Genomic DNA, 26,884 nt, shown 5'->3' with positions numbered 1-26,884 from the left:
GGTCATCTTGTATGTTTAAAATATGAATACAAGTCCACTTTGTAATTGTTCCTCTAACCTTTAGGTTTGTTTGACAGACATATCAACAAAAAACATTCCAAAATTTTACTCTGTGATTTACATTTAACAAGATAAGTATTTATAATATTCAGTTACTCTGTATAATTTGTATAGCTTTATATGATTGAGTAGCGCCTACGCCCCTAGAGGCCACTCGAATCACTTAAGGAAGGTAGTTGATCCTTTATTTTAATTTTAGTTTTAGAAAAAGAAGTTGTTCTTTTAGGGGTAGAGGTATTTTTTCTTAAGAGGGGAGTTAACTTCCCCTCAGAAGTTAAAACCTTTCGTTCAGCCATATTAAGCTAAGGAAGAACCAGCCATTTAAAAGATCTAAAGCTGCAGACAGATAAAAATCATGTTCCTTTTATATTTAGTAGCTGCTTCACTTTTATAAGCCTCTACGGGCACCTAAGGTGGGAGGAGGAAAGTCGGAACCCAGTAAAAGTGTCTGACTCTAATTATGACGTAAAAAAAATTAGTCAATGAAAGGCCAGTATTCACTGTAATTGAGCAATGGTAAAATTTATAGTGGCCTCTCATAGGCTTTTTTTTTACGTCATAATCAGAGTCAGACACTTTTACTAGGTTCGGAAAGGAACCTAGTAATAGTGTCTAACTTTGTATCTTTATGACGTAACAAAAATAGAAGGATGAGAAGAGAGGTGGGAAAGGAAACCCCTAAAAAGAGATGGATTTTTGTTACGTCACAAAGATAAGAAGTTAGACACTATTACTAGGTTCTGGAATTGACTACATTTCAATCTGTATTTCTCTGAAGACATAATTCTTTTATATAAAGTACTAGCGGCTACGCCCCTAGATGCCTCTAGGGGAACTTAAGGTGAGAGGGGGGAAATCGACCTTCCTCTCCACTTTTAACAATGAATTATAAGAAAAAATTTTCTAAATCATATTTTATGGGAGGGGGGATTTTTTATTTGGTGGGTGGTGATACCCTTCCCAAAAATACTCTAAAACCTTCTCTGAACCTATAAGAAGCTTCATTGTAAAGGAGAACCATCTCGGTTCAGCGGTTAGCGAGATCCTTCGCTACAGACAAAAAAAGCTTACTACTATATAAAAGAGTCTATTAAAAGGATTCAAAATGCAATTGCAACTGATGATCTATTTTAATAGTGAAACAATTGTATTCCATCAATAAAAAGTGAAAGAAATTACCTGTGTTTATATATATAATAATACTTTATAAAAAAGGATAGTAAAGTTTTGGCTGTAGCAATGTTTTCGTTAACAACAGAACCGATATGGTTCTCCTTTAAAGTGAAGCTTATAGGTCCAGGTAAGGTTGATAACAATTTTTATTAACAAAAATAGAAAATGGGTGGTGCTTGTTAACTTCATCCTCCCGCCATAACCTTTATTGCCCCTAGAGGCTTTCTACGGGGGGATGGGCGTAGCCGCTAATCTTAAATGTTTAGCTCTGTTAATTTTTAAAATTAACGCAACAACCCTAATATTTAAGACTTTCTTTTTTTCTCTCACTCTCTCCTTTTTGATTTTGCTCGCCTTTTTCTTTCTCTATTTCTCTGTTTTATGATATAAATGAAATTATACATGTACGTATGTCAACCTCTCAGAGAAAGATAAATTCTTCCCCCTCCTCTTTCTCTTTCATTCTCCGTTTTATTACACCCTTCTCTATATTATTTTTCTATCTTTGTCCTCTCTCTCTCTCTCTCTCTATCTCTGTCTCTCTCTCTCTCTTTCTTTCTCTCCTTCCTTTTTTTTCACTTTCAGCCTCGATTTTCAGCCATACTGTTGTTCAGGCTTACTTTATAACATTAAAGCTATGAAATTTAGCCATATTTATGAAAAATATACCTATACAGCTCCATACAAATAGCTTAATTAAATGAATTTTCAATGAAAAAATTGTTAAAAATATGTTTGGATTTATGGTAAACACCTGTCAATATATATTTTAGTGCTGTTTTAGTTATTTAACAAAATTTTGTAAAAATATATAAATTCGATTAAGTTATAAGATCGAATTTGTTTTTGTCTAAAGATAAATCAACATTAATTTAATGTGGTTCTTCAAACTGTCCAATTTTCATAGGACGTTTTAAAGTTAGTATTTTCTACTTAAATATTTCAATAATTTATGTATTCTATAATATTTGTTAATTTAAAATAGTTATAAAAATCTATTTTAATTTACAATTCGTAATATTTGTTTAAATTTAAAGATAAAAATGTGTGAAATATGAGGAGAAATGACGTTAGCGGTAAAACAAATTTAGCTTTATTCTAAACTAGCACAAAGCAAGTTTACATTTATATTTACGTCATAGAGCAATACAGCTATACACTTATTATAGCCCGCTCTACATTGTGAAAAACTAATTGATACGAGTTTGTACGATTTTCATATGTAAAAGTCTGTTTAATCTTAGTTAACATAAACTGAAGAAAAAAAGATTAAAACTTGCTAACGTATTCAAAGTAGTGATTTAAATTGTAATTTACAAAAGCAACCACTGAACAAACTGTGCTGCCTACTTGGCGTGAAGTTTTTTTTTCTGCGTGCGCCGCGGCCAAATTTGCGGGTTTTTCTTCTCCTCATCAACCATAAGGTTAGTAGTACTTAGTAACTCAGACAGTCAACATTGTGCTTTTTTAAAACGAAAGTTTTAAAAAATGAATTAATATTAATTCTTAAAGTGATGTGGTACTTTATCAAAATGCATAGTATAAAATTATTTTTAGCTTTTAAAGGTAATCATAATTTATTTTTTCATAATAAATAATAAAAATTATATAAATTTATGATGAGGAGTTTTTAGATTTATATTGAATGTTATTTTTTATTATTAATCATCTTCAAAATAAGTTTATACACCGACTGCAATTAAATTTGCCTTTAAGCTATGAAAGCATTAATTTTACCATGTATATATTGCAAACACTTTTTACGTTTTATGTATATACGTGGTCTAGAAAAATTAAACAATAAAACTGGATTTAACAACTTTTAGTTAATAACAAATTACTTTGAAGTTTTACCATAGTTTCATCAATTAAGTTTCTTTTTTATAAAAAATTTATGTTTTTAGCTAAATATTCTTATTATAAAAATAAAAATATATTATTTACATTTTTATTAATAAGTAGCACAGCAACAATAAGCGGACAAAATTTCAAATTCAAAGCAGTGTTTATTTTAAAAATTGACAGTAGATACGAGTTTTAAATGATAGACTAGCGTATGACATAAGTATTTAGTATTTATATACATGTATATTTTTTTTTTTTGGGGGGGGGAAGAGTATTGGTTTTTTTGTGTGTATTTGATAGTACAGGTCTCTACAGAGGTGTCAGAGGAATGCGGGCATTTGCGAGATTTTGCATGGTATTCTTAAAGGTGTTATATTATTTGTTATTTGTGTAATTTGTAAACCAACAAATGAAGGTATAATATTTTTAATCAAGCGTAAGAAACTGTGACCGAAGGACTGGTTCTAATTAGAGAATAGCTGCACAAATGAATTAAGTTAGATTAAAATCTTTGCTATTGTTTAATAATAAGATCATCAGCTTGCGGAGTGTAAATGGGTGTCAACATCTCCCTTAAAATTTAAATTTAGCAAGTGTCTTTTCCTTTTTTCGCCCTCTAATGTCTTCACACCCACTGGCGAATTCCTCTGCACGCCACTGTATTAGATTATTATTTGCTTTTGCAAAATGTTGTTAGCTTGTTTTTGCTGCGCTACTTATGAATTTATTTGCAAACTGATGGGCGTTTTGAAGCAATTTGATATGTGCTTTCTTAAATAAAACCTGTTATATACAAAATTTGAAAGCGAAGCATTGCTATAAATAGGGTCGGTCTGTAGCCATTAATATATCTTACCAAAGATTAAGCATTTCAAAGTTAGACATCTCTATATAATTATTTCTCCCTCATTAACTCATACCTTTACTCAATCACTCAGTAACTTGTAGACTTATATTAGAATGAATATTCTGTATTTTACATATTTTCAATGGAATTCTGTAAATTTGGTATTTAATTTTTATATTTATTAAATAATCTATTAGTCATATTATGTTACTTGTGGTTGAAGGTTCGAATCCTGTTGAATCATTGTGTTCCTTGGCTGGTGCTTTGGTCCTTGTTTGTATTAAATTTAAATATTTTTTAGAGACCTACAGTAAGTGGAGGATGAGCAGTAGTATGGTTGGATGCTTTGGGGACTGTGCCCTTGGGGAGGGTAAGTATATTACAAGTAGTATGGTTGGATGCTTTGGGGACTGTGCCCTTGGGGAGGGTAAGTATATTACAAGTAGTATGGTTGGATGCTTTGGGGACTGTGCCCTTGGGGAGGGTAAGTATATTACAAGTAGTATGGTTGGATGCTTTGGGGACTGTGCCCTTGGGGAGGGTAAGTATATTACAAGTAGTATGGTTGGATGTTTGGGGGACTGTGCCCTTGGGGAGGGTAAGTATATTACAAGTAGTATGGTTGGATGCTTTGGGGACTGTGCCCTTGGGGAGGGTAAGTATATTACAAGTAGTATGGTTGGATGTTTGGGGGACTGTGCCCTTGGGGAGGGTAAGTATATTACAAGTAGTATGGTTGGATGCTTTGGGGACTGTGCCCTTGGGGAGGGTAAGTTTATTACAAGTAGTATGGTTGGATGCTTTGGAGACTGTGCCCTTGGGGAGGGTAAGTATATTACAAGTAGTATGGTTGGATGCTTTGGGGACTGTGCCCTTGGGGAGGGTAAGTATATTACAAGTAGTATGGTTGGATGCTTTGGGGACTGTGCCCTTGGGGAGGGTAAGTATATTACAAGTAGTATGGTTGGATGCTTTGGGGACTGTGCCCTTGGGGAGGGTAAGTATATTACAAGTAGTATGGTTGGATGCTTTGGGGACTGTGCCCTTGGGGAGGGTAAGTATATTACAAGTAGTATGGTTGGATGTTTGGGGGACTGTGCCCTTGGGGAGGGTAAGTATATTACAAGTAGTATGGTTGGATGCTTTGGGGACTGTGCCCTTGGGGAGGGTAAGTATATTACAAGTAGTATGGTTGGATGTTTGGGGGACTGTGCCCTTGGGGAGGGTAAGTATATTACAAGTAGTATGGTTGGATGCTTTGGGGACTGTGCCCTTGGGGAGGGTAAGTTTATTACAAGTAGTATGGTTGGATGCTTTGGAGACTGTGCCCTTGGGGAGGGTAAGTATATTACAAGTAGTATGGTTGGATGCTTTGGGGACTGTGCCCTTGGGGAGGGTAAGTATATTACAAGTAGTATGGTTGGATGCTTTGGGGACTGTGCCCTTGGGGAGGGTAAGTATATTACAAGTAGTATGGTTGGATGTTTGGGGGACTGTGCCCTTGGGGAGGGTAAGTATATTACAAGTAGTATGGTTGGATGCTTTGGGGACTGTGCCCTTGGGGAGGGTAAGTTTATTACAAGTAGTATGGTTGGATGCTTTGGAGACTGTGCCCTTGGGGAGGGTAAGTATATTACAAGTAGTATGGTTAGATGTTTGGGGTACTGTGCCCTTGGGGAGAGTAAGTATGTTACAAGTAGTATTGTTGGATGTTTTGGGGACTGTGCCCTTGGGGAGGGTAAGTATATTACAAGTAGTATGGTTGGCTGTTTTGGGAACTGTGCCCTTGGGGAGGGTAAGTATATTACAAGTAGTATGGTTGGATGCTTTGGGGACTGTGCCCTTGGGGAGGGTAAGTTTATTACAAGTAGTATGGTTGGATGCTTTGGAGACTGTGCCCTTGGGGAGGGTAAGTATATTACAAGTAGTATGGTTAGATGTTTGGGGTACTGTGCCCTTGGGGAGAGTAAGTATGTTACAAGTAGTATTGTTGGATGTTTTGGGGACTGTGCCCTTGGGGAGGGTAAGTATATTACAAGTAGTATGGTTGGCTGTTTTGGGAACTGTGCCCTTGGGGAGGGTAAGTATATTACAAGTAGTATGGTTTGATGTTTTGGGGACTGTGCCCTTGGGGAGGGTAAGTATATTACAAGTAGTATGGTTGGATGCTTTGGGGACTGTGCCCTTGGGGAGGGTAAGTATATTACAAGTAGTATGGTTGGCTGTTTTGGGAACTGTGCCCTTGGGGAGGGTAAGTATATTACAAGTAGTTTGGTTGGATGCTTTGGGGACTGTGCCCTTGGGGAGGGTAAGTATATTACAAGTAGTATGGTTGGATGCTTTGGGGACTGTGCCCTTGGGGAGGGTAAGTATATTATAAGTAGTATGGTTGGATGCTTTGGGGACTCAGAGGGTAATTACATAAAAAGCGCAGCATAGAAGTAACATGATGTATGTCTGTATAATTGCGTGTTTGTAACGAAAGCTAACTTCTCTAAAAGGATGTTGTTATCCTTTACGGCGATGCTTCTTATAGACGGTTTATAACTATTTTGAGCGATCGTAACTGCTGAAACTGAGGAGCCGAAGGCCTAGGCAACAATTAATGAAAATAAACTTATCATTTTTCGTTTTACTATCCGCGGAAAGCTGTCTTTTATACAATATGATAAATATATTTTTTACAGGTGAGAAGCCGCGTGAACGGGGAAACGGTATGAACATTGTGTTCCATGCTCCGATTATGACAATGCACAAAGAAAAGGAACCAAATAAATGGTAAGGATTATTTATATAGTGATAGCTTCGGATAGCCTATAGAAGAAGGAATAAACCACGAGCTCTGAACCATATCTTGCTTAGTGATGTGCATGATTATATGGTCAAGCACTCTTCAGACAAATAACCCTTTGATTTTGATGAGTTGTGGCTTTTTTATGAAAAGTAAAGGCGTTCCCCTCTTAATTTTTAACTAATTATATCGGTCACCTGACATAGCAGCAGTAGTTTTAACGTATTTAGCCATTAAGCATTAATGGAGATTCAAACCTATCACCTTCCCAACAACGAGCGAATTCGCTACGTGTCACAATTGCGGGTTAAATGTGAGGCTACTCTACGAGTTAGGAATATCTGTATGTCTGTATGTTAGGGATAATACGCTGGACGAAAAGTTGATGCACTTACCCAATGATGACAGATGAAATTGCCTCAATGATTTTAATATACAAAAAATGTGTTTTTATGTATATTATTTATGGATGTACATAAATTTATAGTTCATTGTCCTATCCCTGAGAAATTGTTTTATAATTGGCATAACTGATTTGTTACAATAATAAGCGTTTTTAATAATTTAGATTTATCCAAAATATGTAGTTTTTACTTATAAGTTCTCTAAAATTGAATCTAAAATTTCTGTATGGGTATTCATGATAATAAATCTATTATGTATTATTTAGAATATCCGGGCAATAGACTGATATATTTGATTTTTATTTAAAATCTTAATATATTCATATGTTTTATCAATCATATTGGAATTCTAGAAAATCTTTCTTTCAGATTTCGAAGCTGCTCTATAACTTTGGTATGTGACTTGAGAAAATAAAAGAAATTATCAATATTTCAACTTCACTTTCTTTTCCCAATGTGATTAAACTTAATTGTTGTTGGCGTGTTATTGTAGCACTATTTATAGACATAATTATCCATGATAAAATTTAAAAAAGTTTACTGATAATTTAATTAATATTATCTAATTATTTAAACGTAGATTCTATTAAGAATTCCCATTACAAATTAATGAATCATAGTTTTAACTAAAAAATATTGTGACCTACTACGTAAATAGTCTAAAAGAGAGTATCAAATTATGAAATCAGTAGGACGTCTGTTAATATCGGTGGTTGTCTGTCTAAAAGACCTTGCCTGGAATGGATAGTATAACGGAATGTATTTACATTAGTTCCCAATATTTTACAACCACCTCATCTTATTCGTTGATTTGTGATTCTTAAAGTTCAAACATTTCAACAAACAATTTTCATCTACAGATAGGGTAATTTTGTTAATCATCATTATAGTTCATTGTCTTATTCCCTATAATCCCACAGCCTTCCCAACCGCAGGGGCGTCCAAGCTTTTTTATTTGGGGGGGGGGGGGTAAAATGGCGCGCGAAGCTCGCCGCAAATTTTTTTACCCCCCCAAAATTTTTACCTCGTGGGTAAAATTTGCTTGGGGGGGGGGTAATTGCCCCCCCCCCCTGAAATCTGTTGGCAGGGGTAAATTTTGTTTACCCCCAAAAATTTACCTCCGGGGTAAAATTTTTGGGGGGTGTAATTTAATAATGATGAAATATTTAGTAGTAAAAATGCGCGCCAAAACTTTTTTTTGTTAGGGATTTTTTATTTACGGCACCCATCATATTTTATATCCTAAATCAAAGAAATATAATCTCAACTTTCATTCTGTTTTTAAATGAATAAAGATTTAACAACAATAATAGTGCAATGACCGCTATGCAACAAAAAGTACATACTAACATAGAAATTCCTTTTAACTTTAGCATTTTTTAAAAAGGATAATTTTGTAAATGCTCAAAAAACGGATTTTAATAACCATAATCTAAAATATATCTTAAGGCTAGTGTCTTAAAAAGGACCCAATACTGCAAAATGCACTTAGAAATCATTTTTTAGAGTTTTGGCTGAGAATTATGATCTATTTGCAGCTACTAACCTACAAGGCTACAAGGCGAAACCCCTAATTAAAGTGATACAATGATAATTTACACTATAAACTATTTTAAGGTATACAGATATGATCAATTGTCTGGCGGGGTTAGGTGCAGATCCCAATCAGTTGAATGAATTTGGACAGGCTCCACTCTGCATGGCATCTTACAGGTAGAAAGTTTGGTGGTTACAGGTGGATTAATAAATTTACCTACTAAACTTTTTTACAATGTTTTGCCTCATGTTTCAATAAGAGGAGTTCTATAGATAGAATACTTAAAGTTAGAACATAGCATAATATTTGACAACATGGAATTTCCTATGCTAAACTAGGAGTGGGTTACCTGAGCCCAACATAAAGGATATGTAAGGCTTAGGAACTCCTAGTCTAGACACTTCCGAATACTACATTTGCGCACGCCCATCATAATGCAACTAATTGCAATCAGTCCATTAAAATGTTTTTTTTTTGTTATGTACAAGAAAGACAGACGAAACATTAAGGAGTAGTTACGTACTTAAGATAATAGACATACTATATCCCTTAGATAGACAAGAGAAAGTTTTCTTTCTGTAGGGGGTTCACACATCAAATAAATTCGTAAATGATGGTGAAATTTTAAATATTATCTTTTTGTTATTATAGAATTATATCCTTTTTAAAATAGGATATGATAGATTTTCTTTCTTTTAAAAGCATTTAAATAAATTTAAGATCACCTACCCTCCCAAAAAGGTTAACCTTGAAAACCTTACAGCTTACTTTGAACCCACCAAAATATTCAACAACACTTTAAAGATCTTAAGGGATATTAATTTTTTATTTTTATTTTAGAGCCCAAGGCTTGATTGTGGAGAAACTTTTACAAAGAGAAAATATAAATGTAAGTAGCAAATTTAAAAGTTCATTAACATTTTTTCATTTCAAAACAAGGAAAAAAAATATGGTTCTCTGCGATCTTATGCAGCACTAGCAGCTTTGCCCCAAGCATTAATATTTGAAAAGGTGTATGAAAGAAGGGGACATAAATTTAGCCTAAAACCAAACAAAATTAAAATAAATATCCTAAAACCGCCCTGGGACTTATTTGAAGCTTACCCAAAAATGGGAACTTAAAGTTCAGTAGTTAAATCTTAAGCAATAAAATAATTTGGCAATTTTTACTTTCATTTGTTTGTTAATCATTTCACATATTTTTGCAACTTTTTTACAATATTTTTTTCTTTCAATTTTTGCGCATTTTTTGAAAGATTTAATAAAAAAATTCAATGTATTTAGTTGGTCTAAATAATAGAAATATCTGTTTAGGTGAATATAAAGGGAAGGCATGGACGTACACCCCTGTACTTGGCTGCAGAGGAGGGGCACATCTATATTGTTCAACTCTTGCTCTTACATCCTGATATTGATGTGAATTGCAGGTAATTTTTATATACCAGTGGCTACACTCATAGCAGCCCTTGTGTAGGAGGGTGTGGGTGGACACTCCCTCACTTTCAATTTTAGTTTCAAAAAGAAATTTTGAAAAAAATGGGTGGAGGGGCATTTTTTTCTATGGCAATTTTCTTGGGAGGGTGGAGGTAACCTTTCCTAAAATAGTTACAAACCTTAACAGGGTCTTTGAGAAGCATCATATTCATTCAAACCCGCGACCGTGGCTCAACTCGTAGCGCATCCGCTCGTCGTCGGTCCGACACCGCGTCATAAATAAGGACGTTAAAAATTGTTCACACTGCTACTATGTCAGATGCGCGACGTAAATAGTTAGAGTGGGGGGAATGCCTTGGCCCAAAACAGGCGCAACACGCTACCATGCACAGTTGGGACTTCTCAGACAAAGGTCGTGCATCTCAGAGAGTTGGTTGTCTGATGGGTGAATGGACGCTTTACACCGCAATCATAAGTATTGTATGTATGTTTCAAGGTGCGTGGAGGGAGGTCTAGTACCCGAAGCGACACCTAGCCCCCTAGAGTCTTAACTCTTTATCATATCCATTCAGCGGTTAGCGAGCTTCTTCGGTACACACAGAGAGACATCCTCTTACTTTTTGGCTTCGATGTTTTTGATTATTTTGACCTTATCAAACTGTTATTTTACAAGGATCTAAAAGACTAAGACTATTTAACATGTGAGAAAATACCTCGCTTTATCAACCTACTTATCAACAAGTTAAACAGTGAAGCATTATAATTGAATTGAGGAAAAGATGATATAATAAAATTATTTTATATCACAATTAACTGATTGAAATTATTTAAATTCAAAACATATCATATTACATCCTTTATAGTTTATAATAAAAGCAAAGCAAAGTTATTTGGAATTCCTTTTGTAACTGGACAAAGTGTCTCAAAAATCAAACATGTGATGTCATAAAGATGAGGGTGAGAAGAGGAAAACACTAAAAGTGTCTAACTATGACGTCAGAAAAAATTAACAATTAACCAATAAGAAGCCAGTATTCACTGTGGTAAAATATATAGCGGCCTCTCATGGGTTAATTGTTAATTTTTTATGACGCCATAGTTCGACACTTTTACTGTTTTCGAGGAGAGGAGAAGTGGGAAAGAAAACCCCTAAAAAACAGATGGATAATCCCTCATTTTTATGACGACACATGGCTGATTTTTTAGATACTTTGTCCAGTTACATTCCTTATATGTGTGCTGAACTTATACTTTATAATAATTTTCAAGCATGCAAAAACAGTTCCAATAATCTTAGCTTTACTCACAATGAAATGCATATTTAGGGCTATATGCTATTTCTTCTGTCAGAGGCAAAATTGACAAGCTCCCCACTTTAACTACTAAAAAATGGTACTATTCATTGGAGAGTTGTAACCCTCTGGGGGTTTACCCTGATATTATTTTACCTAACCTAAAATTGTATGACATGTAATAATAATTATGTATATGGGTATTTTCTTAAGAGTAGATAGGGTCAAAAGGAGAAGTGTATCTATATAGAACATTTGCGTTGTAAAAGATATATTTATATGTTTTTTTTTAATCTTTGAATACGATTATTAATTTTCATATGCATTATAAGTATCAATTTATTTATTTCAATTTGAATTATTTTCCTTCGAGCACTGTAACTCCTCCACATTATTTTTGAAATTATTTAAAAATAAGAGGGGTATAGTTTTTTTGGAGGGGGTCATTCATAACCCTGCAGGACAATACCTGAGTACCGAATATAACCTAACCTAACATGGCATAAAGTAATAAAGAAAAGAACTACCGCACATTTTCAAAATAAAGGGATAGGGGATAGGATTGTCTAAGGGGTATTTTCTCCACTATGCTCTGAACAAGATACCGCCAATTTTTGTTTTGTGTGTTATCATTCTTGTATAATTCTGAAATAACACATGTTTTTAAACTTATCAAAAAACATCATTTCAAAATTTTCTCATTCATTAAAAGTACTTGAATTAAATTTTTTTTAAAATGACAACTAATGAAAGAAGCGAAGCAAATATTCATAGTAAAGTCATAAATTGGAAAAAATTAGGACCGATTTTAATCCATACTGAAAAATCATACATCGTATCGTATTATAGACAACATTCCACGGCTATACTTCTTAAAATAATAACAAATTTTATTGGCTTTTGCATCTGGCCTCTCGGGGCCAACAAAACTATAGTTATTTTTATAACCTCACACTTTACTATCCGCAGAAAACTGTCTGTATGATGTATTGAATAACTATTATGCAACTGAAGCTTAAGGTGCGACATACATAAATTTGAGTTATTTTACAATAGCTACGCTGCTACAAGCAAAAGTTTAAAAGATACATAAAAAAATTTCAATTATATTTATTTTCAAGTGTTTTTGTTTTACATACTTTATGCATCAATTGGCATCTCATTTTATTGATGTATTTTTCAACTCTTATCTTTTGCAGTAGCAAAGCTTTGCAGTTAGTGTCTGTCCGTCTGTCAGTTATGTTAGGGATGTCCTATTTTTGTAAGGAAGAACGTGACATAACGTTTTCTTATTAGTGGACTATTAGATTAGATTTTAAATGGTTGGTTATTAAGTGTCCAAACGTTTTAACCACTTATTTAGAAATGGGGTGATTTTATGTAACACTATTGATGATGTGCATAAATTTATCGGCCATTGTCTCATCCCTTTATATCCCTGGATTTTTGGTACTAATTCCTTCAATATACACATTGTTGAAAACCAGAATTTTTTTCTTATTTCATGTAGCTTTGCTTTTATTGGATAACTCTTCCTTGGCCTTGTCTTAGGAAATATTTTTTTCTTATAAAATGCGCAATTTAACATGACAGCATCCATATGTAGAGAAGCCCAAAAAACCATTGAGTATATGGAAAAGGAAATCTTCATAAAAAAAATCAGCCGTCTATCTTAAATAGAAGCTTAGAAAGTCGTATTTTCCCTAAAGCGTTACTGACTAACTGATAGACAGACAAACTAAAAATGAGGAGCTCAACCATGTGGGGGATCTCTTTAACCTTATTTAACCTAACCTTTCTTAATTATAATCAAATTAAGTAGAATGACGTATGATCATATGTCTTTTTTCAGAAATGCGCCTCGAGGAGCCACGCCCTTGATGGCGGCGAGTAGGCGGGGACACTCCAGAGTTGTGGAACTATTATTACAGGTACTGCGCATCAGTCACTTTCTTTATGGCTCATCTAGTATTAGGATTTCTATTTGTTATTTTACGTGATTTTTGTTAAAAGATAACCATATTTTCTTCTGTAGTGATCATTATGACAGCTAATATATTGATACGAATTCTATTTATTGACAAAAAGACAATATATGAAGCCGTGAATTTTAGAATTAGACCAACAACGGCTGACGGTGTTAATCCTATCATATAAAGAAGTAAGGTTTTATTGTCTGATGCTTAAGATTTTTAATTAATGCTGAACCGATTCTATGTTAGGGAAGCTTAATAAACGTCCTGGGATATTTTTTTTTATATATTTCAGTCAGGGTTTAGGCTATTTTCCGGTCCATTTATATCCAATAGAATACAGATCCTCTCGATGCTAGGGGTGCAGGGGCTTTTGCTCTATCAAGCGCTTGGGTTTAAATGCACTATTAAACTGTTTATTTACCTGCATTGATTTATATTGTCATTTCAATTGCTTCATAAAAGTAATTACCCGTTAAAAAATATCATTTTCTTAAAAAATCATACTGGGGCATTCCTTCATTTCATTAGTTTAGAAGGGCTTTTTATAGACATCTTTCCGCGGATATAAAAGTAAAAAAACTTCAAGATTAAAACCAGTTTTGTAAGCCCTCATTTTAATATTCATGGATTAATCGGTTTCGAAGCCATGCTGGAAAATCACGTTCTTGTATTATATTGTGCGCAAAATAAAACTATGCATGAAAATTATAAAAACAATGAAACTCTACATTGTTAATAAGCACTACTAACACAATATTTTTACCTATTTTTTATATCTTATCATTGTTTTTATTTTTACATACGTAAGTTTGTAAGGTTCTACCACAGAAAAAAAATTGTTAGAAAACATTAAAGTCTTATTTTTGCAGCAAAACTGCTATTCTTACTTAACCTCTTAAGTTGTTTACTTAATTTGCAGCAAGTGAAATATTTCACATAGAAAAATAAACCTGACTTAATTAATAAAATGTGATTATTTTAACTTACCTTGAGAGAGGAAGTTGGAAAGAAAACCCATAAAAAAGAGATGGATAATCACTCATTTTTATGACGTCGCAATGTGATTACCTATGATTGCTATCCAAATAAAATTCTATGTCTATTTTTCAATGGTGACAGTATATTTTTATCTCTTCATACATTTTTTGACGACAAAATTAGACATAAAAAGATAGGAATAGTGATTTGACAAAAAATATTCAACAAATCTTTATCTACTAAAAAAACTAACAAAAATCCTTTAAATTAAAAATCTTTCTGGCATTTTAACTAATATTAACTGTAATAGTTGTTTATTGCATCATATTATAGACAGTTTTCCGCGGATGTTAAATTGAAAAATTATAAAATTAACATCAGTTTTGTTAGCCCCGAAAGGCTGATTGCCCATGTTTACAAAACTGGTGTTCATCTCATGATTTTTATTTTATTATACGTGGGAAATTGTCTGTAATAAGATGTCATACATCATTTTTCAGAATGACTGACTAACAGTATTAATCCAGCCGATATTAATCGGTTTCAAAGTTATACTAAATAAATTATATACTTCTGAATAATATTCTGTTGCGAATACATATTGCGTATTTTTTCTATACATTTGTGCACAACACCTGCGTGTAATATAATTAGATAAATATATTCATTCATGCATAGCCTCTCTTTACAAGTTATCTTCATCGGACCCCTCAGTGCATTCCCATTTAGATTCTTAAGACCTCTATAGGTTTGTATTTAAAAAATCCTTTCTGACAAACGGAATGATTTATATAGCGTAAATATAATTTAGGTTTTTATAGTGTCTATAAAACATGACGTCATACTGGTCTACCGTTGGTCAATTAAAATATCTACTGGCCTGCCATTGGTAATTAAGTCTGTGTATCATTGGTCATTTGTATAGTATGACGTAATTTTTAATAGACACTATAAAGAGCTTCATATAATTTGTTAATTATAATCGTGAATGCGAAGTATCTTCATATGTGTTATTTTCATAGAACCCCCCCCCCCCCAAATGCCTTCACTTATATCTTCTATTATTTGTTTAAGTGTGTATTTTTAATAATAAACCTCACTGACATACATAATTTTATTTTACATTTTCTTATAATAAAGTAAAAGGATCTATATGTATCTGTCTGTCCGTCTGTCTATGTCTTATTGAAGAATAATCTTTAGCGGAAAAAGGTAAATTTTAACCCTCCAAAGAACAACCTAGAGCCGAAACAAAGCTAATTAAAAAAGAAAAATGTGAACTACAGTTTAAATTTGAAAGTATTTGGCCATAATCTTAAATCTGTTGTGCGTTGAATTAATAAATGTAATTTACAATTAAACAATAAACAAGGGTGTTAAAAATGGATGTAAAATACATGGATATATTGATAGGGGAAAATTGTCATCAATTTAGGTTGCTAATATGGACCTTGTTTAAAGAAATTAGGTTTTTTTTCTTAAAGCATCTGCATGATCGACTTTCAAACTCGATGGGCATATGTCATAGGAATCATCACGAAAAATTTGTAATAACAGTCGAGAAAATCTCATTTTCCCCCAGCGCGGCGTTACGTACTGACTGACGAACAGACAATGTGAACTCTAAAGTAGATTCGCTCCTAAAACGCCTTTTGTAACCATTTTAAAACGGCATTAATTTTTCAGCATCCTGATATAATTCCTGACTTACCAGACAGAGATGGGAACAATGCATTACAGCATGCCAGGTTAGTTCATCTCAATATTCTATCAAATATGGCTAGTATTTTTGTGAAGATTTCTCTTACCAATGTTTTGTTTGTTTGTATTTCTGTCTTGCCATCAATAACTATCTTTACTAGTGTAAAAATTTTATTTTGCTATAGTTATATTACCTACTTATCTTTCTATGTATATTAATCTGTGTAAACGTTTATATTGCTATGGCAGTATGTACCTGTATACCTACATGTCTATCATTCTGTATTAATCTATGTTTAGAACTGCAAGTGTCATGTGTTTCACAGTTTTTTTTTCTGGCTACCTAAATGTCTATATATCTATGTATATAAATCAATGTTTTGTTATGACTATACCTATCTGTCTATCTATCTGCATTTATCTATGTTTAGAACCTCAAGTGTTAAGTGAAAACTTTACACCTTTGCTATGACTATATCGAGCTGACTGCCTGCCTGTCTACTTATCGGCATTAATCTATATTTAGAACTTCACTGTCTTGTTTTGACTAAATCTACCTATATGTCTATCTATCTGTATTAATCTATGTTTAGAACTGCAAGTGTCAAGTGTAAACTTCACAGTTTTGCTCGTAGTAGAAGCCTGGAGAATGTTATCCCTGCGGGAACCAGGTAGGATACGTCATTTACACAGGATTTACAAGGATCAGGGGCCGTCCAAGTTTTTATTTTTATTTTGAGGGTTGTAACATGAGTGGTTTTAAAGTTTTGAGGGGGGTAATATATATTTTTTTTATTTTGAGGGGGTTAAAATGAGGGGTTACAAAGTTTGAGGGGGGGGGGGTAAACACCACTTTACCCCCACTCTTAGTACATTCATGCTATTAGATCTATTGTTAACGGTAGAAATATTATTCAGAATAAAATAAAAGTAATAAAAGTTCATGTTTTTAAGATTTAATTTTAAAGTAAGGAATATTTATACTGTAAGGCTTAAACACAGCATGAATAACCTTTAAAAGGAAAACATTAATGTTACAATCTGTTATATAAAAAAGATGTAAGTATGTATATATCTGATTACTCGTTTCATGGTCATTTGGCTTAAAAAATTGTGGTTTCCCTCAAATTACTTAGTCGAGCAATAAATTTGAAATACTGTTAAATTCACTGAGTGAAAAAGTCTTTGATACTTCTTAGTTATTTTTATTGAAATATATTTCGGTGGACATTGCACCCTCTTCAGTCTTGAGTTTAGTTGGATGTTAAAAGTAAATGTGTTCAAGGTACCTAAAGTACCGCAGAAGAATATGAAATAAAATGCCCTTTTTTTTCAATTTATTTGGAGGTAACCGTTGCTGCCTTCCCAATTATATGTAAATACTTTAATAATTTTGGCCAAGTCTATTGCTAAAAACTAGCCCACAGCTTAGATGAAATATTATCTTTGTTGATAATTTCAAAATCCTGTTTTTTTTAAAAACATATTTATAATATGATTATTTTGGCTGGCCTTCAATAAACAAAAAACAAATTTAAGTTTTAACCTTGTGTTTAGCATAAAAATTATTTTTTCCTGTAAAGAATCCAAAATATGCCAGAAAAATAATTTTTAATTAATTATTTGCTTCTTTCCAGGTGGTTTCTATGCTATAGTATCCTTTCTTGCCTCTTTTTTGTTTTAAAAAAATTGAAAATACAAATATTGAAAAGAGCTTATTTCGCAAATTTAGATAAAAATAGGCTTTGGGCCAGTTGTGTGCGTAAGGAGGTTTATAGAGCGGAATATCCCTTCTTTCTTTCCCTAATGGTTTCACCCCCCCCCCCCCTTCCTTGTGAATCGATGTGCATGACACTGCCTTTATAGAGATTTATTGCAAAATGAAGTATGAAAGCATAAATTTAACAAGAACACAAATTTTTAGGATGGCGACTAGAAATATTTGTCACACCTCTCATTCTTCTTCATCAAGCTCCTCCTCACTTAATTCTATTGGGGAGTCAACTAAAAGGTAATTTTAAAAACAGTAGTTTTGGTTCAAGTCGTTCTTGTTTGTTTGTTTGTTGTTTAGTGAGTCTGTATTTCTGTATTTTATACTCTATATCTCTTTATTGTTAAATTTGGCGTTATATTTTTTCTGTTTTATTCCTCCTATCTGCTCTTTTTGTTATCTACAAAATCTTTTCCGCTTTTGGACAAAATCATCCTAGTTTTTAATTGAAATAAACTACTTTAAAAATATATTTTTTAAGGACTCCTGCGAGAAAAATTTCCTTGGACCGTGCTTGTCTAAACACAGGAGTAAACGGTAACCAATCACCTGCTCTGCCCGGCGGCGTTGGACGCCAGGCTGACGCTGGCGGTGCAGAAGCATTGCCGCCTCCCGCTAGAGGAGCTTCGGCAAGAGTTTCAACCTCCGGCAGCAGTGCTGATGGGCTAAACGTTGCCGACAGCCCAGTAGCTGCCAGACAATATTCCCACCAACAAGCCGATATCAAAGAAGAGGAGTCAGTCGACAGCGGTAGCCCCAGTGGCAGCAGTGCCCCAGACATGGCGGCTCTGGTTATGGAAGGTTGTGCAGCATCGCCGCTGCTACGAGCTGGTGCTAATACTGGCAGCAGACAGCGGCTGCAGCCGGCTGACAATGAGGGATGGAATCTGGAGGAAGACAAACAAAATTCTTCAAGATCATCTCCAGCTGTTCTTACAAGACAAGTTGATAATTCTGCCGCTAGAGGTCACAAACAATCAGGTTTTTATAATTTTAGTTTAAACTTTTCTCACTAGGGGTGTAAATAATTGTCATATATTAAGATAAAATGAGCTAATTCGTGACAGATTTTTTATTTTTTTATTCCTGTCACTCGACAAAAGTCTTGTACTAAAGAAAACTAAGAGACATATAAGTGATATTCGAATTATAATCATGTTTTTCTTTATAAATATCTAAATTAATGGTTTATTTAGAAACGGAATCTTCAGTGAAAAACAAGAAAAAGGATAGCCCAAAGTCAAGCAGTAAAAATAGTAGGTAAAAGTTTTTTTTTAAAATACACCTATATTCTAAACATCATTATTGGTTTATTTGAAATTTAACCCTATTCAAGGAGCATTTTGAACTGTTTTACTAAAATGTTTAAAATGTAATACTAAAAAACTGGGATACGTCCATCCTACTGGATACAGGGGCCATATAAATTTTTTTCCTTTACAAAAAATATATAACCATCCTGGTTGTTACAGGAGTCATTCAAAGAAACCTGAAGAGATTTTTTTATGAACGAAGATTAATAATATTTTCATTTGTAGTGGTTCTGTACTTCAATCTCCTGGTAAAAAATCAAGGTAATTTTAGAATTTAGTATATTTTCAAAGCATAAACAAATTTAATTTTCTTGTTGAAATTAAAACATGAGAAAAGTTTTTAAAAATATTTTGTTGAACGTATTATATAAAAGATTAATTCCTTTTCGCTTATAAATTGCGTCGTGATTTTTTTATCAACATTTGTTGGAAAAATCAAAATGTAATTTTACCTTTTGCATTTATGCATGTCAATTTAGAATGTTTTTTTTTTCTCAAACTTTTATAGTCCAGTCAAGAAAATATAAACATATATAAAATCAGAAAATAAATCAACAAATAACGAAATAAGTTAAATGAGATTACAAAAGTAAAACTGAATTTTTAGGTAAAAAAATTTACCTCCCATTGAATAATTGCCTTCTCCTCCGTTTTGCTGGGAGTAAAATCAATAGAGATGCGAAGCCCTAATTGTGTTACATAATTTTAGGAGCGGTTCCGACGCAGTCACTCCCCAACTCTCTCCATCAAGCAGATCACCATTTTTTGCCAAAGCCAAAAATATTTTTAGCTTCGGAGAGGTATGTAAATATAATCTATTTTTGCTCCATAATTCATTTTTTTTTTGGAAAGGTATTTTCAATTAGAACTATTATAATACAAGGAGGGGGCATTGGGCCGTTTATTACACTAGTCCCCATAGTAGTTGGCTTAACAACCGTGGGGACTTTTAGTGAATTTAGATTTGCTGGTTCATTTAGTTGAGTGTAAAAACGTTTCAACCATGAATTGTAATCCACAGTATTGGTAACTTTGTGTATCATCGTTGAGGATGTACATCAATTTATTGGCCATTGTCTTATCCATGTAGAGATCCCTGACTGTAATGTTTCATAATCAAAAGTAATGAGTAATTATTTTTCTTTTTTTTAGTAATTGTGATAAGATTGTGAAAGAGTTTTGTCAAACTAATCAAAAATCACTACAGACAAAAAGATTAAATAAAGTGATATCCCAAAGTTCACAAATACATGTCATAACAAAGACAGTAAAAAGTTGCTGCATTTAATTTTTGTCTTGACATGGCTAGGAGGTTGAGTGAGTGTATATGTTTCTCCTACTCTCAAAAGATAATCATTTCCAGTATGGCTTCGACGAAACCGATTGATATCCGCTGGATTAGAACCGGTTTTTAGCCTTACTGAAAAATTATGTATAGCATCGAATTGCAGACGAATATTTCCACGAATATTAAAATAAAATTCACAATTTCAATCTTTTTTCAATACTATAATTTTCACTTTTATATTCGCGGAAATTTGTCTATAATACGATGTGATATAAAACTATTACTTTTTGATTGTCATGTTGAGTCTACATTCTAGCCAAAACAGAGACTAATGTTGAATTAGTGAAATTAAAGCAGTTATTAGTTTCTTATGAAATATAATTAAAGATTAAACAGTAAACACTGCTTGAATCTTGTAAAAATTTTAGATATTTGAATAAAATGATAGCTTGCCTAAAGTTAAATTTTTCTGCCCATAAGCTTTTTAATCAAGAATTTTAATTTCGAACACAATGTAATAGAAAATAATAATACAGACTTTTAATTTTTCTTTAAATGAATCTCAAGGAAAACTTTTTGTTTAGAAACATATTGACATCTATCTTTATTATTTCTAGATGCAAAGTTTTAAATTTAAATTTTAAATTTGCTTTTAATTTTAAGCTGCCATTTATTATTATAGCTGTTATTATTTTAATTATTTTGGATTGTTTAACATTTGTGTAGTTAAGCTTTAATAATATTTTTATTTCATTTTTTCAAATTAAAAATTATCTTATTGTAAATGATATAGTAATCACCAAATTCTTTATTATTATTATGCCATTTATGTATTTATTTATAATTATTTAAGTTTTTTTTGTAGCAAAGTTACTCTTCAAAACACTAGAGTTGGTTGAATGGTCTGTTATGATATAAAAAGTAGATTGAGTATTTTTCACCGTCCTTGTGTGTAATCTCCTCCCATTTCCTTTTTTATTTCAACCTTTCAACTCAGGGAGGGAGGGGACATTGGACCGTTTATTACAGTAGTTCCCAAAGTTTTATTATTCGTTGACTTAACAATTTTGGGGCCTTTTATTAGATTCTGATTGGTTGGTTCATTAAGTTGAATGTCCAAACGTTTCAACCACTAATTGTAATCTACGGAAGGGGTATATTTGTGTAACATCATTGGAGATGTACATCAATTTATCGGCCAATGTCTTATCCCTTTAGATCCTTGTTATCAACTACTCTTGCTCCCCTTTTTGGACTTATTTTTCAAAATGAGATTCGCTAATATATGACGTTATCGGCCTTGTTTTATTTTTAAAAGATACATTATGTCAATATTGACCTCAGTAGACACAAAATTATTTTGGTTGTGATTTACAAAAATTTGCAGAAAATAAATCACAAAATATAGATTTGTGAAAGTTTTTTTTAACTACAAAGCAAAGTAATTAATAATTTGATTATTTTTTTACTTAACGGAAAATTTAAACATCAAAATTCGATTTAATCGCATAAAAATGACCACAAGAAGCCATTAATAATTAAAATGTTAATGTTTAAAGCACATTTCATATGTAAATACATTCAGATAAAGTGTTTTCATGTATGCTATTCTTTTTCAAGCCTAAAAGATATTTTAAAGAGATCAAATTATTCCTTTCTGTTGTATGTAAACCATCATTTTTAATTATTTAAACCATTTTTTAAATATTTTTTAAAATACACACAGTTTAAAGTAGATGATATGATTTCTACTTTAAAATAGAATTATCAAAGCATAAATCTATGGCATCAAAAATATTTTAGTATCTTATATGTTCAGCTTTTCAATTTTTAAAATCCAAGAATTTAACAGTTTATGTATCGCCTCGTTTTATAGACTGCTTTTCGCGGATATTAATATGAAAATTGTAAGATTAAAACTAGTTTTGTTTGCCCCAAGTGGCGGTTTTATGATTTTATGTTACTGTTCTTGGAAAATTGTCTGTAATATGATGCTGTACATGATTTATCAGTATGGCTGAAAACCGGTTCTAACCCAGCATATATTATTTGGTTTTAAAGCCACACTGGAAAAACTGTTTTCTCGTATTCATTCGAATCCGGTGGATAGGAACCGGTTCTCATCCATACGAAAAAACTATGTCTAGCACCGAATTATATCCAGCTTTCTACGAATATAAAAATATACAATCATAAGATTAAAACCAGTTTTCTTAGCCGGTGCCTTCGGCACCTCGGGGCTAAAAAATCTAGTTTTAATCTTATAATTGTATATTTTATAATCGCGGAAAGCCGTTTATAATAAGATGCGAGAAATAACTATTAAATCTTTATTGCAAATGACAAACTGATTTCTTGTTAATGAATAATGTAAAAAAGTAAAAAAAAATTGGTGTTTGATGCTCAGATTTATCTTATTAAACCTACAATTTTATTAAATAGAAAAATCAGGAACGTCCAAGCTCTTTATTTTTAGGGGGGTATATGGGGAGTTTCAAGGGTCGATAAAGGGCAATCTAATGTATTTTTTTATGGGTTAGGGTAAAATAAGGGATTTCAAAGTTTGAGGCGGGAGAACACCTTTTTACCCCCCATAATTAATATAATTGTTTTTTAAGGCTTTTGATAAAAAATAAGAAATTACTTTTGATGTAATAATGCACAGAAATGTTATAATGTATTTAGCTTGTTTGTAGTTATTATAATGTGCATATATTATATAATAAAAACAAAGTAGATAATGGTTTTGAGTAGTAAAAATCAGATTTTCCCAATGAAAAAATTAAATTTTGTTTTTGAAAACAATGTTTATTCTTGGAGAAGTAAAAAAAGGATAACGAGTCCCTTTTTGGTCAATTTTCACACAAAAAAATTCAGCCGTCTATCCTAAATAAGAGCCGAGAAAATGACGTTCTCCCAAAATGTTTCATGAAGTCCTTTCATTTTCATTTGGTGACCTATCAAAGAAAATAAATAAAATTTCCTACTTTAAACCATGGTCTACTTAAATCACCAATTTTATTCATACATATCTTAAATCACACGTGATTAATTATAACTTTGCTGTTATTTTTAAATTAATATTTATGAAAAATCATGTTAAATATAAACAGTATTGAAAATGCTTAAAATCATATTCTAAAACTTCATCAGTTTCCAAAAAAAATGCTTAACTTGAAAATAATTAATTCATGCTTAATTGTATTTTTTTCAAAGCTTACATGAATTTTTCTTTCTGAAAATATATTTTCTCTTATTGTATTTTTAATCTAAAATCTTTTTAAAACTGTATTCAGTGATATAACATCCAATACTAAATGTATTTTAAATTTCAGAGAAAAATAATTTTATGTTTAAAATATGCTTAGAATTGGTTCAAATCTTTCTTGAAACTTGTAATTTCTTCTATTCGAATAAATAAAGCTACCCTTTGATAGCAAAAATTGTGTTTTAAGCATTGATTCTCTTTAACTAATGACGTGCATAACAATTTACTAGGGGGTTAAGAAACCGATATTGTGTGAAAAAGGTGAAGGTGGGCCTTTCCAATTGAAATTATAAGGGATTTGTTGAAAGCTACAGTCTTTAACTAGTTCTTGTATCCTGGCGTTAATCTTATTTTTAATTAAAGTCGTTTAGAAAACAAATTCAATCAACTTCGTTTCTATGAATTAAAATTGTAGGTTTTACTACGTGATTATCCTGAAACGGTCAAAGACTTGAGTTCCGCAGTCATCAGAATTTGATGCAACTTAGAGATGATGATTCTTCCTTCACGCCGCCTAGCTGACCCTGTAACAGTGTCAAAACTGCCCAAAAATGTGCTCCTAAGCCTCTTAAACGGCATAAAGCTGAATGTTTCTGACGCTTTTTAAAGCAATCCATTAAGAAGCAGGCACCTTTAGGCGCAGCCACCCCCAGTATGTGCCGCAAATTTGTAATAGGCCGCATTCGCGCTGGTGAAAGCGCGGCAAAAGCACCGCTATCATCTCATGATAGAGAAAGAGATACTTAAAATAATTACCCAGTCGACTCTAACACTTTCCATATTAGTTTTAAAAGGAAAAAGTAGAAAAAAAAGTTGAGGGGGTCATTTTCTAATGGGAGGGTGGAGAAAAATAGTATAAAACCTTTCCTAGACCTATAAGAAGCTTCACTGTAAAGGAGTAACATATCGGTTCAGCGCGGCGGTTAGGGAGATCCGCAACAAATTATAAAAAGCTGAATTTTTATATAATAAACTAGCGGAATCGCCTCGAGCATCTAGTGGCTCTTTATTCAGCAAAAGGAGGCAGAAAGGGGCTTCTAAAAATGTTTCCTAAATCCTAAAGTAGAATAGCCTAATATTATCACGGGACCTAAGTGAAGCTTTCCTAAAATAGAAAATCTTATAAGTTAAGTAGTTTTTGAGATCTCAGAGCCTCAGACAAAAAACTTACTACCTACTTTATATTTTAGGATTATATAATCAAATGTTACAAAACAAATTTTAAGTCCCATTTTTTAATAAGAAAACATTTGTTAACATTTTAATTACGTTGTAATCGTAATTTGTAGACCTAACCTTCATAATTCTAGGTCAATTTTTATTTCATTCGCCAGTTCAGATAGCGAAACCTTGCCTTTCTATGCTATAACATTTACGAGTTTTCAAATCTGTTCTTAATTAACAGATAGTTTTTTATCATTTTAAATGGTAATAAAAAAGTGAGTAAGTTTATTTCGACTAGTTCTTAGTTTTCTGCAATAAAACAAAAAACTTCTAGCCATTAAAAAAAAATTCACTTGTTTTTTTTCTTGTTTTTTTTTCTTTTGCTATGCTTACAAAAACAAAATATTTAAGGATTTATTTTAGCCTTGATTTTAAATATTATTAAACAAGGACTCGGCAGCCGCGCGTCAGCCGCCTGTAAGCCTCCGTGTAATAAACTTAAAAACCTAGCTGGAAATCTAGACCTAATTAAAAAAAATGACAATTCCTCATTTCCTAAAAATAACAAGTAACCAAATAAACAGCATAAATATAAACAGAACGCCGAAAATTAAAAACAATCACTTAGAACTTTTGTCAAACAATCAGTAGCCTAATCTTAGACCATCCCACCGCGGTTAACTATCTCTGCTGATAAAAAAAAACAGCCTACCAAACCTTTCAACATAGTAAGACTTTGTTTAGCTCTCCCAACTGATAAAATACAATTCAAAGCATTTTTTAATCCAATGTTTGCAAAGATTTTATTTCCTCATATGATAACAAAATTCAGAATTAATTAACAGTTAGTCAATGATTACTTTTATTATGACTAATGTTTAGCCACTATCGAGTAAGATCTTTTTTTTAGGGTAAGGGTTATATTTTTTACTACACTCACATACATATGTTCAATAGAGTTGATATCGCCCCACGCAAAAATCTTTTTGGAGGGGTGTTTTTTTGCTGTTCACCTGTCTCCAAGAGAGGGTTGACATAGCCCCATCCCACAAAAAAATCAAAAACTACATTGGATTAATGCTAAACTCTCATACAACTATGGGAAAATCATCTCGATATTTTCTTCGGTCTCATTGTATATAGCCATTTAAATGTTCAAGATTAATAATGGCTCTAACTCTAATATAAATTTTTTCATAATTATTTGCGAATTTGAGGAATAATATCTCAAAAACCTATATAATAATATTTTCAATAATATTTATATTTATAAAAAAGGTTTGGGTCAACTTACATTGGATGGAGAAAGAACTATCCCCTCCATAAAAAAAAGAAACAAATTAGGCCTAACCTTTTGAATGAAACTTAAAAATAATTATTAAATTCCACTAAAAATTCCCCTCCCTTCGAGTTATCATATTAGTGTCATATTTGTTTACCCTAATAACTTCTCTCAAATTTGTTTGGCTTTTTCTATATCTATGTGGCAAATTATTTGTGGCATTTGTAGCAGTGTAGCTACTCTTTAGTAATTGTGTGTGTTGGTATGTTTGTCTGTATAATGATTTTGAAAGAATAATATTTGTTCGTTCTCCCTGTCTCATCATACTAAATTAGTTGTTTTCCATCAAAGTGCCTTGATGAGCAAAGAATTCTCTTCAGCCCCTTTTTTTTGGATAAAAACAAAGGAAAATAGTTGTTCGTGCGTTTACTTATCACACTAGGTTTGGCTATATTGGGATCCGGGTAGCCCGCAGAGATAGGACACCCACAGGGGATAAGCATAGGTAACCATTCCCCCTTCCTCCATTTATTGGCAATTTCAAAATAAGGGTAGTGTTTCGGTTTCTTTCAGAGCTTTGAAGAAAATCACCCTATTCTGTTTCCTATGTATTAGAATTGTCCTATTGTTTTCAAACTTTGCATGATGATTCCTATAATAGTAAGGTACGATTTAGAATGCGTAACAACTCCATAATCGTTTCTCGAAAGTATATACGTCCATTAAAACATGCTGATTTTTATTTATTTTATTATATAAT

The 26,884-nt window shown here is 32.5% G+C and overlaps 1 protein-coding gene across 3 annotated transcripts; it reads left to right on the top strand.

The window, feature by feature from the left end:
- Window positions 1-2,283: 2,283 nt before the first annotated feature.
- On the top strand, window positions 2,284-20,313 carry LOC145329416 (uncharacterized). 3 transcript variants are annotated; one of them, XM_080173529.1, is made up of 15 exons: window positions 2,284-2,657; window positions 4,227-4,295; window positions 6,613-6,703; window positions 8,738-8,833; window positions 9,498-9,546; window positions 9,972-10,084; window positions 13,236-13,314; window positions 16,024-16,085; window positions 16,632-16,709; window positions 17,963-18,049; window positions 18,291-18,790; window positions 19,006-19,069; window positions 19,348-19,383; window positions 19,832-19,922; window positions 20,275-20,313. In XM_080173529.1, the coding sequence occupies exons 2-15, from the start codon at window positions 4,247-4,249 to the stop codon at window positions 20,275-20,277; spliced, it is 1,398 nt and encodes a 465-aa protein (XP_080029655.1). In that variant the 5' UTR covers window positions 2,284-2,657; window positions 4,227-4,246; the 3' UTR covers window positions 20,278-20,313. The 3 variants fall into 3 exon arrangements, with proteins under 3 accessions (XP_080029655.1, XP_080029654.1, XP_080029653.1); XM_080173528.1 differs by lacking the exon at window positions 2,284-2,657 and adding an exon at window positions 2,661-2,799; XM_080173527.1 differs by lacking the exon at window positions 2,284-2,657 and adding an exon at window positions 2,662-2,799 and having other exon boundaries at window positions 18,291-18,775.
- Window positions 20,314-26,884: the final 6,571 nt, after the last annotated feature.

This window comes from Acartia tonsa, chromosome 10, assembly GCF_053477335.1.
Source record: "Acartia tonsa isolate MP-2025a chromosome 10, ASM5347733v1, whole genome shotgun sequence".
NCBI lineage: Eukaryota > Metazoa > Arthropoda > Copepoda > Calanoida > Acartiidae > Acartia > Acartia tonsa.
Note: the sequence above shows the minus strand (reverse complement) of the source record. Positions and strands in the feature narration are given on the sequence as shown.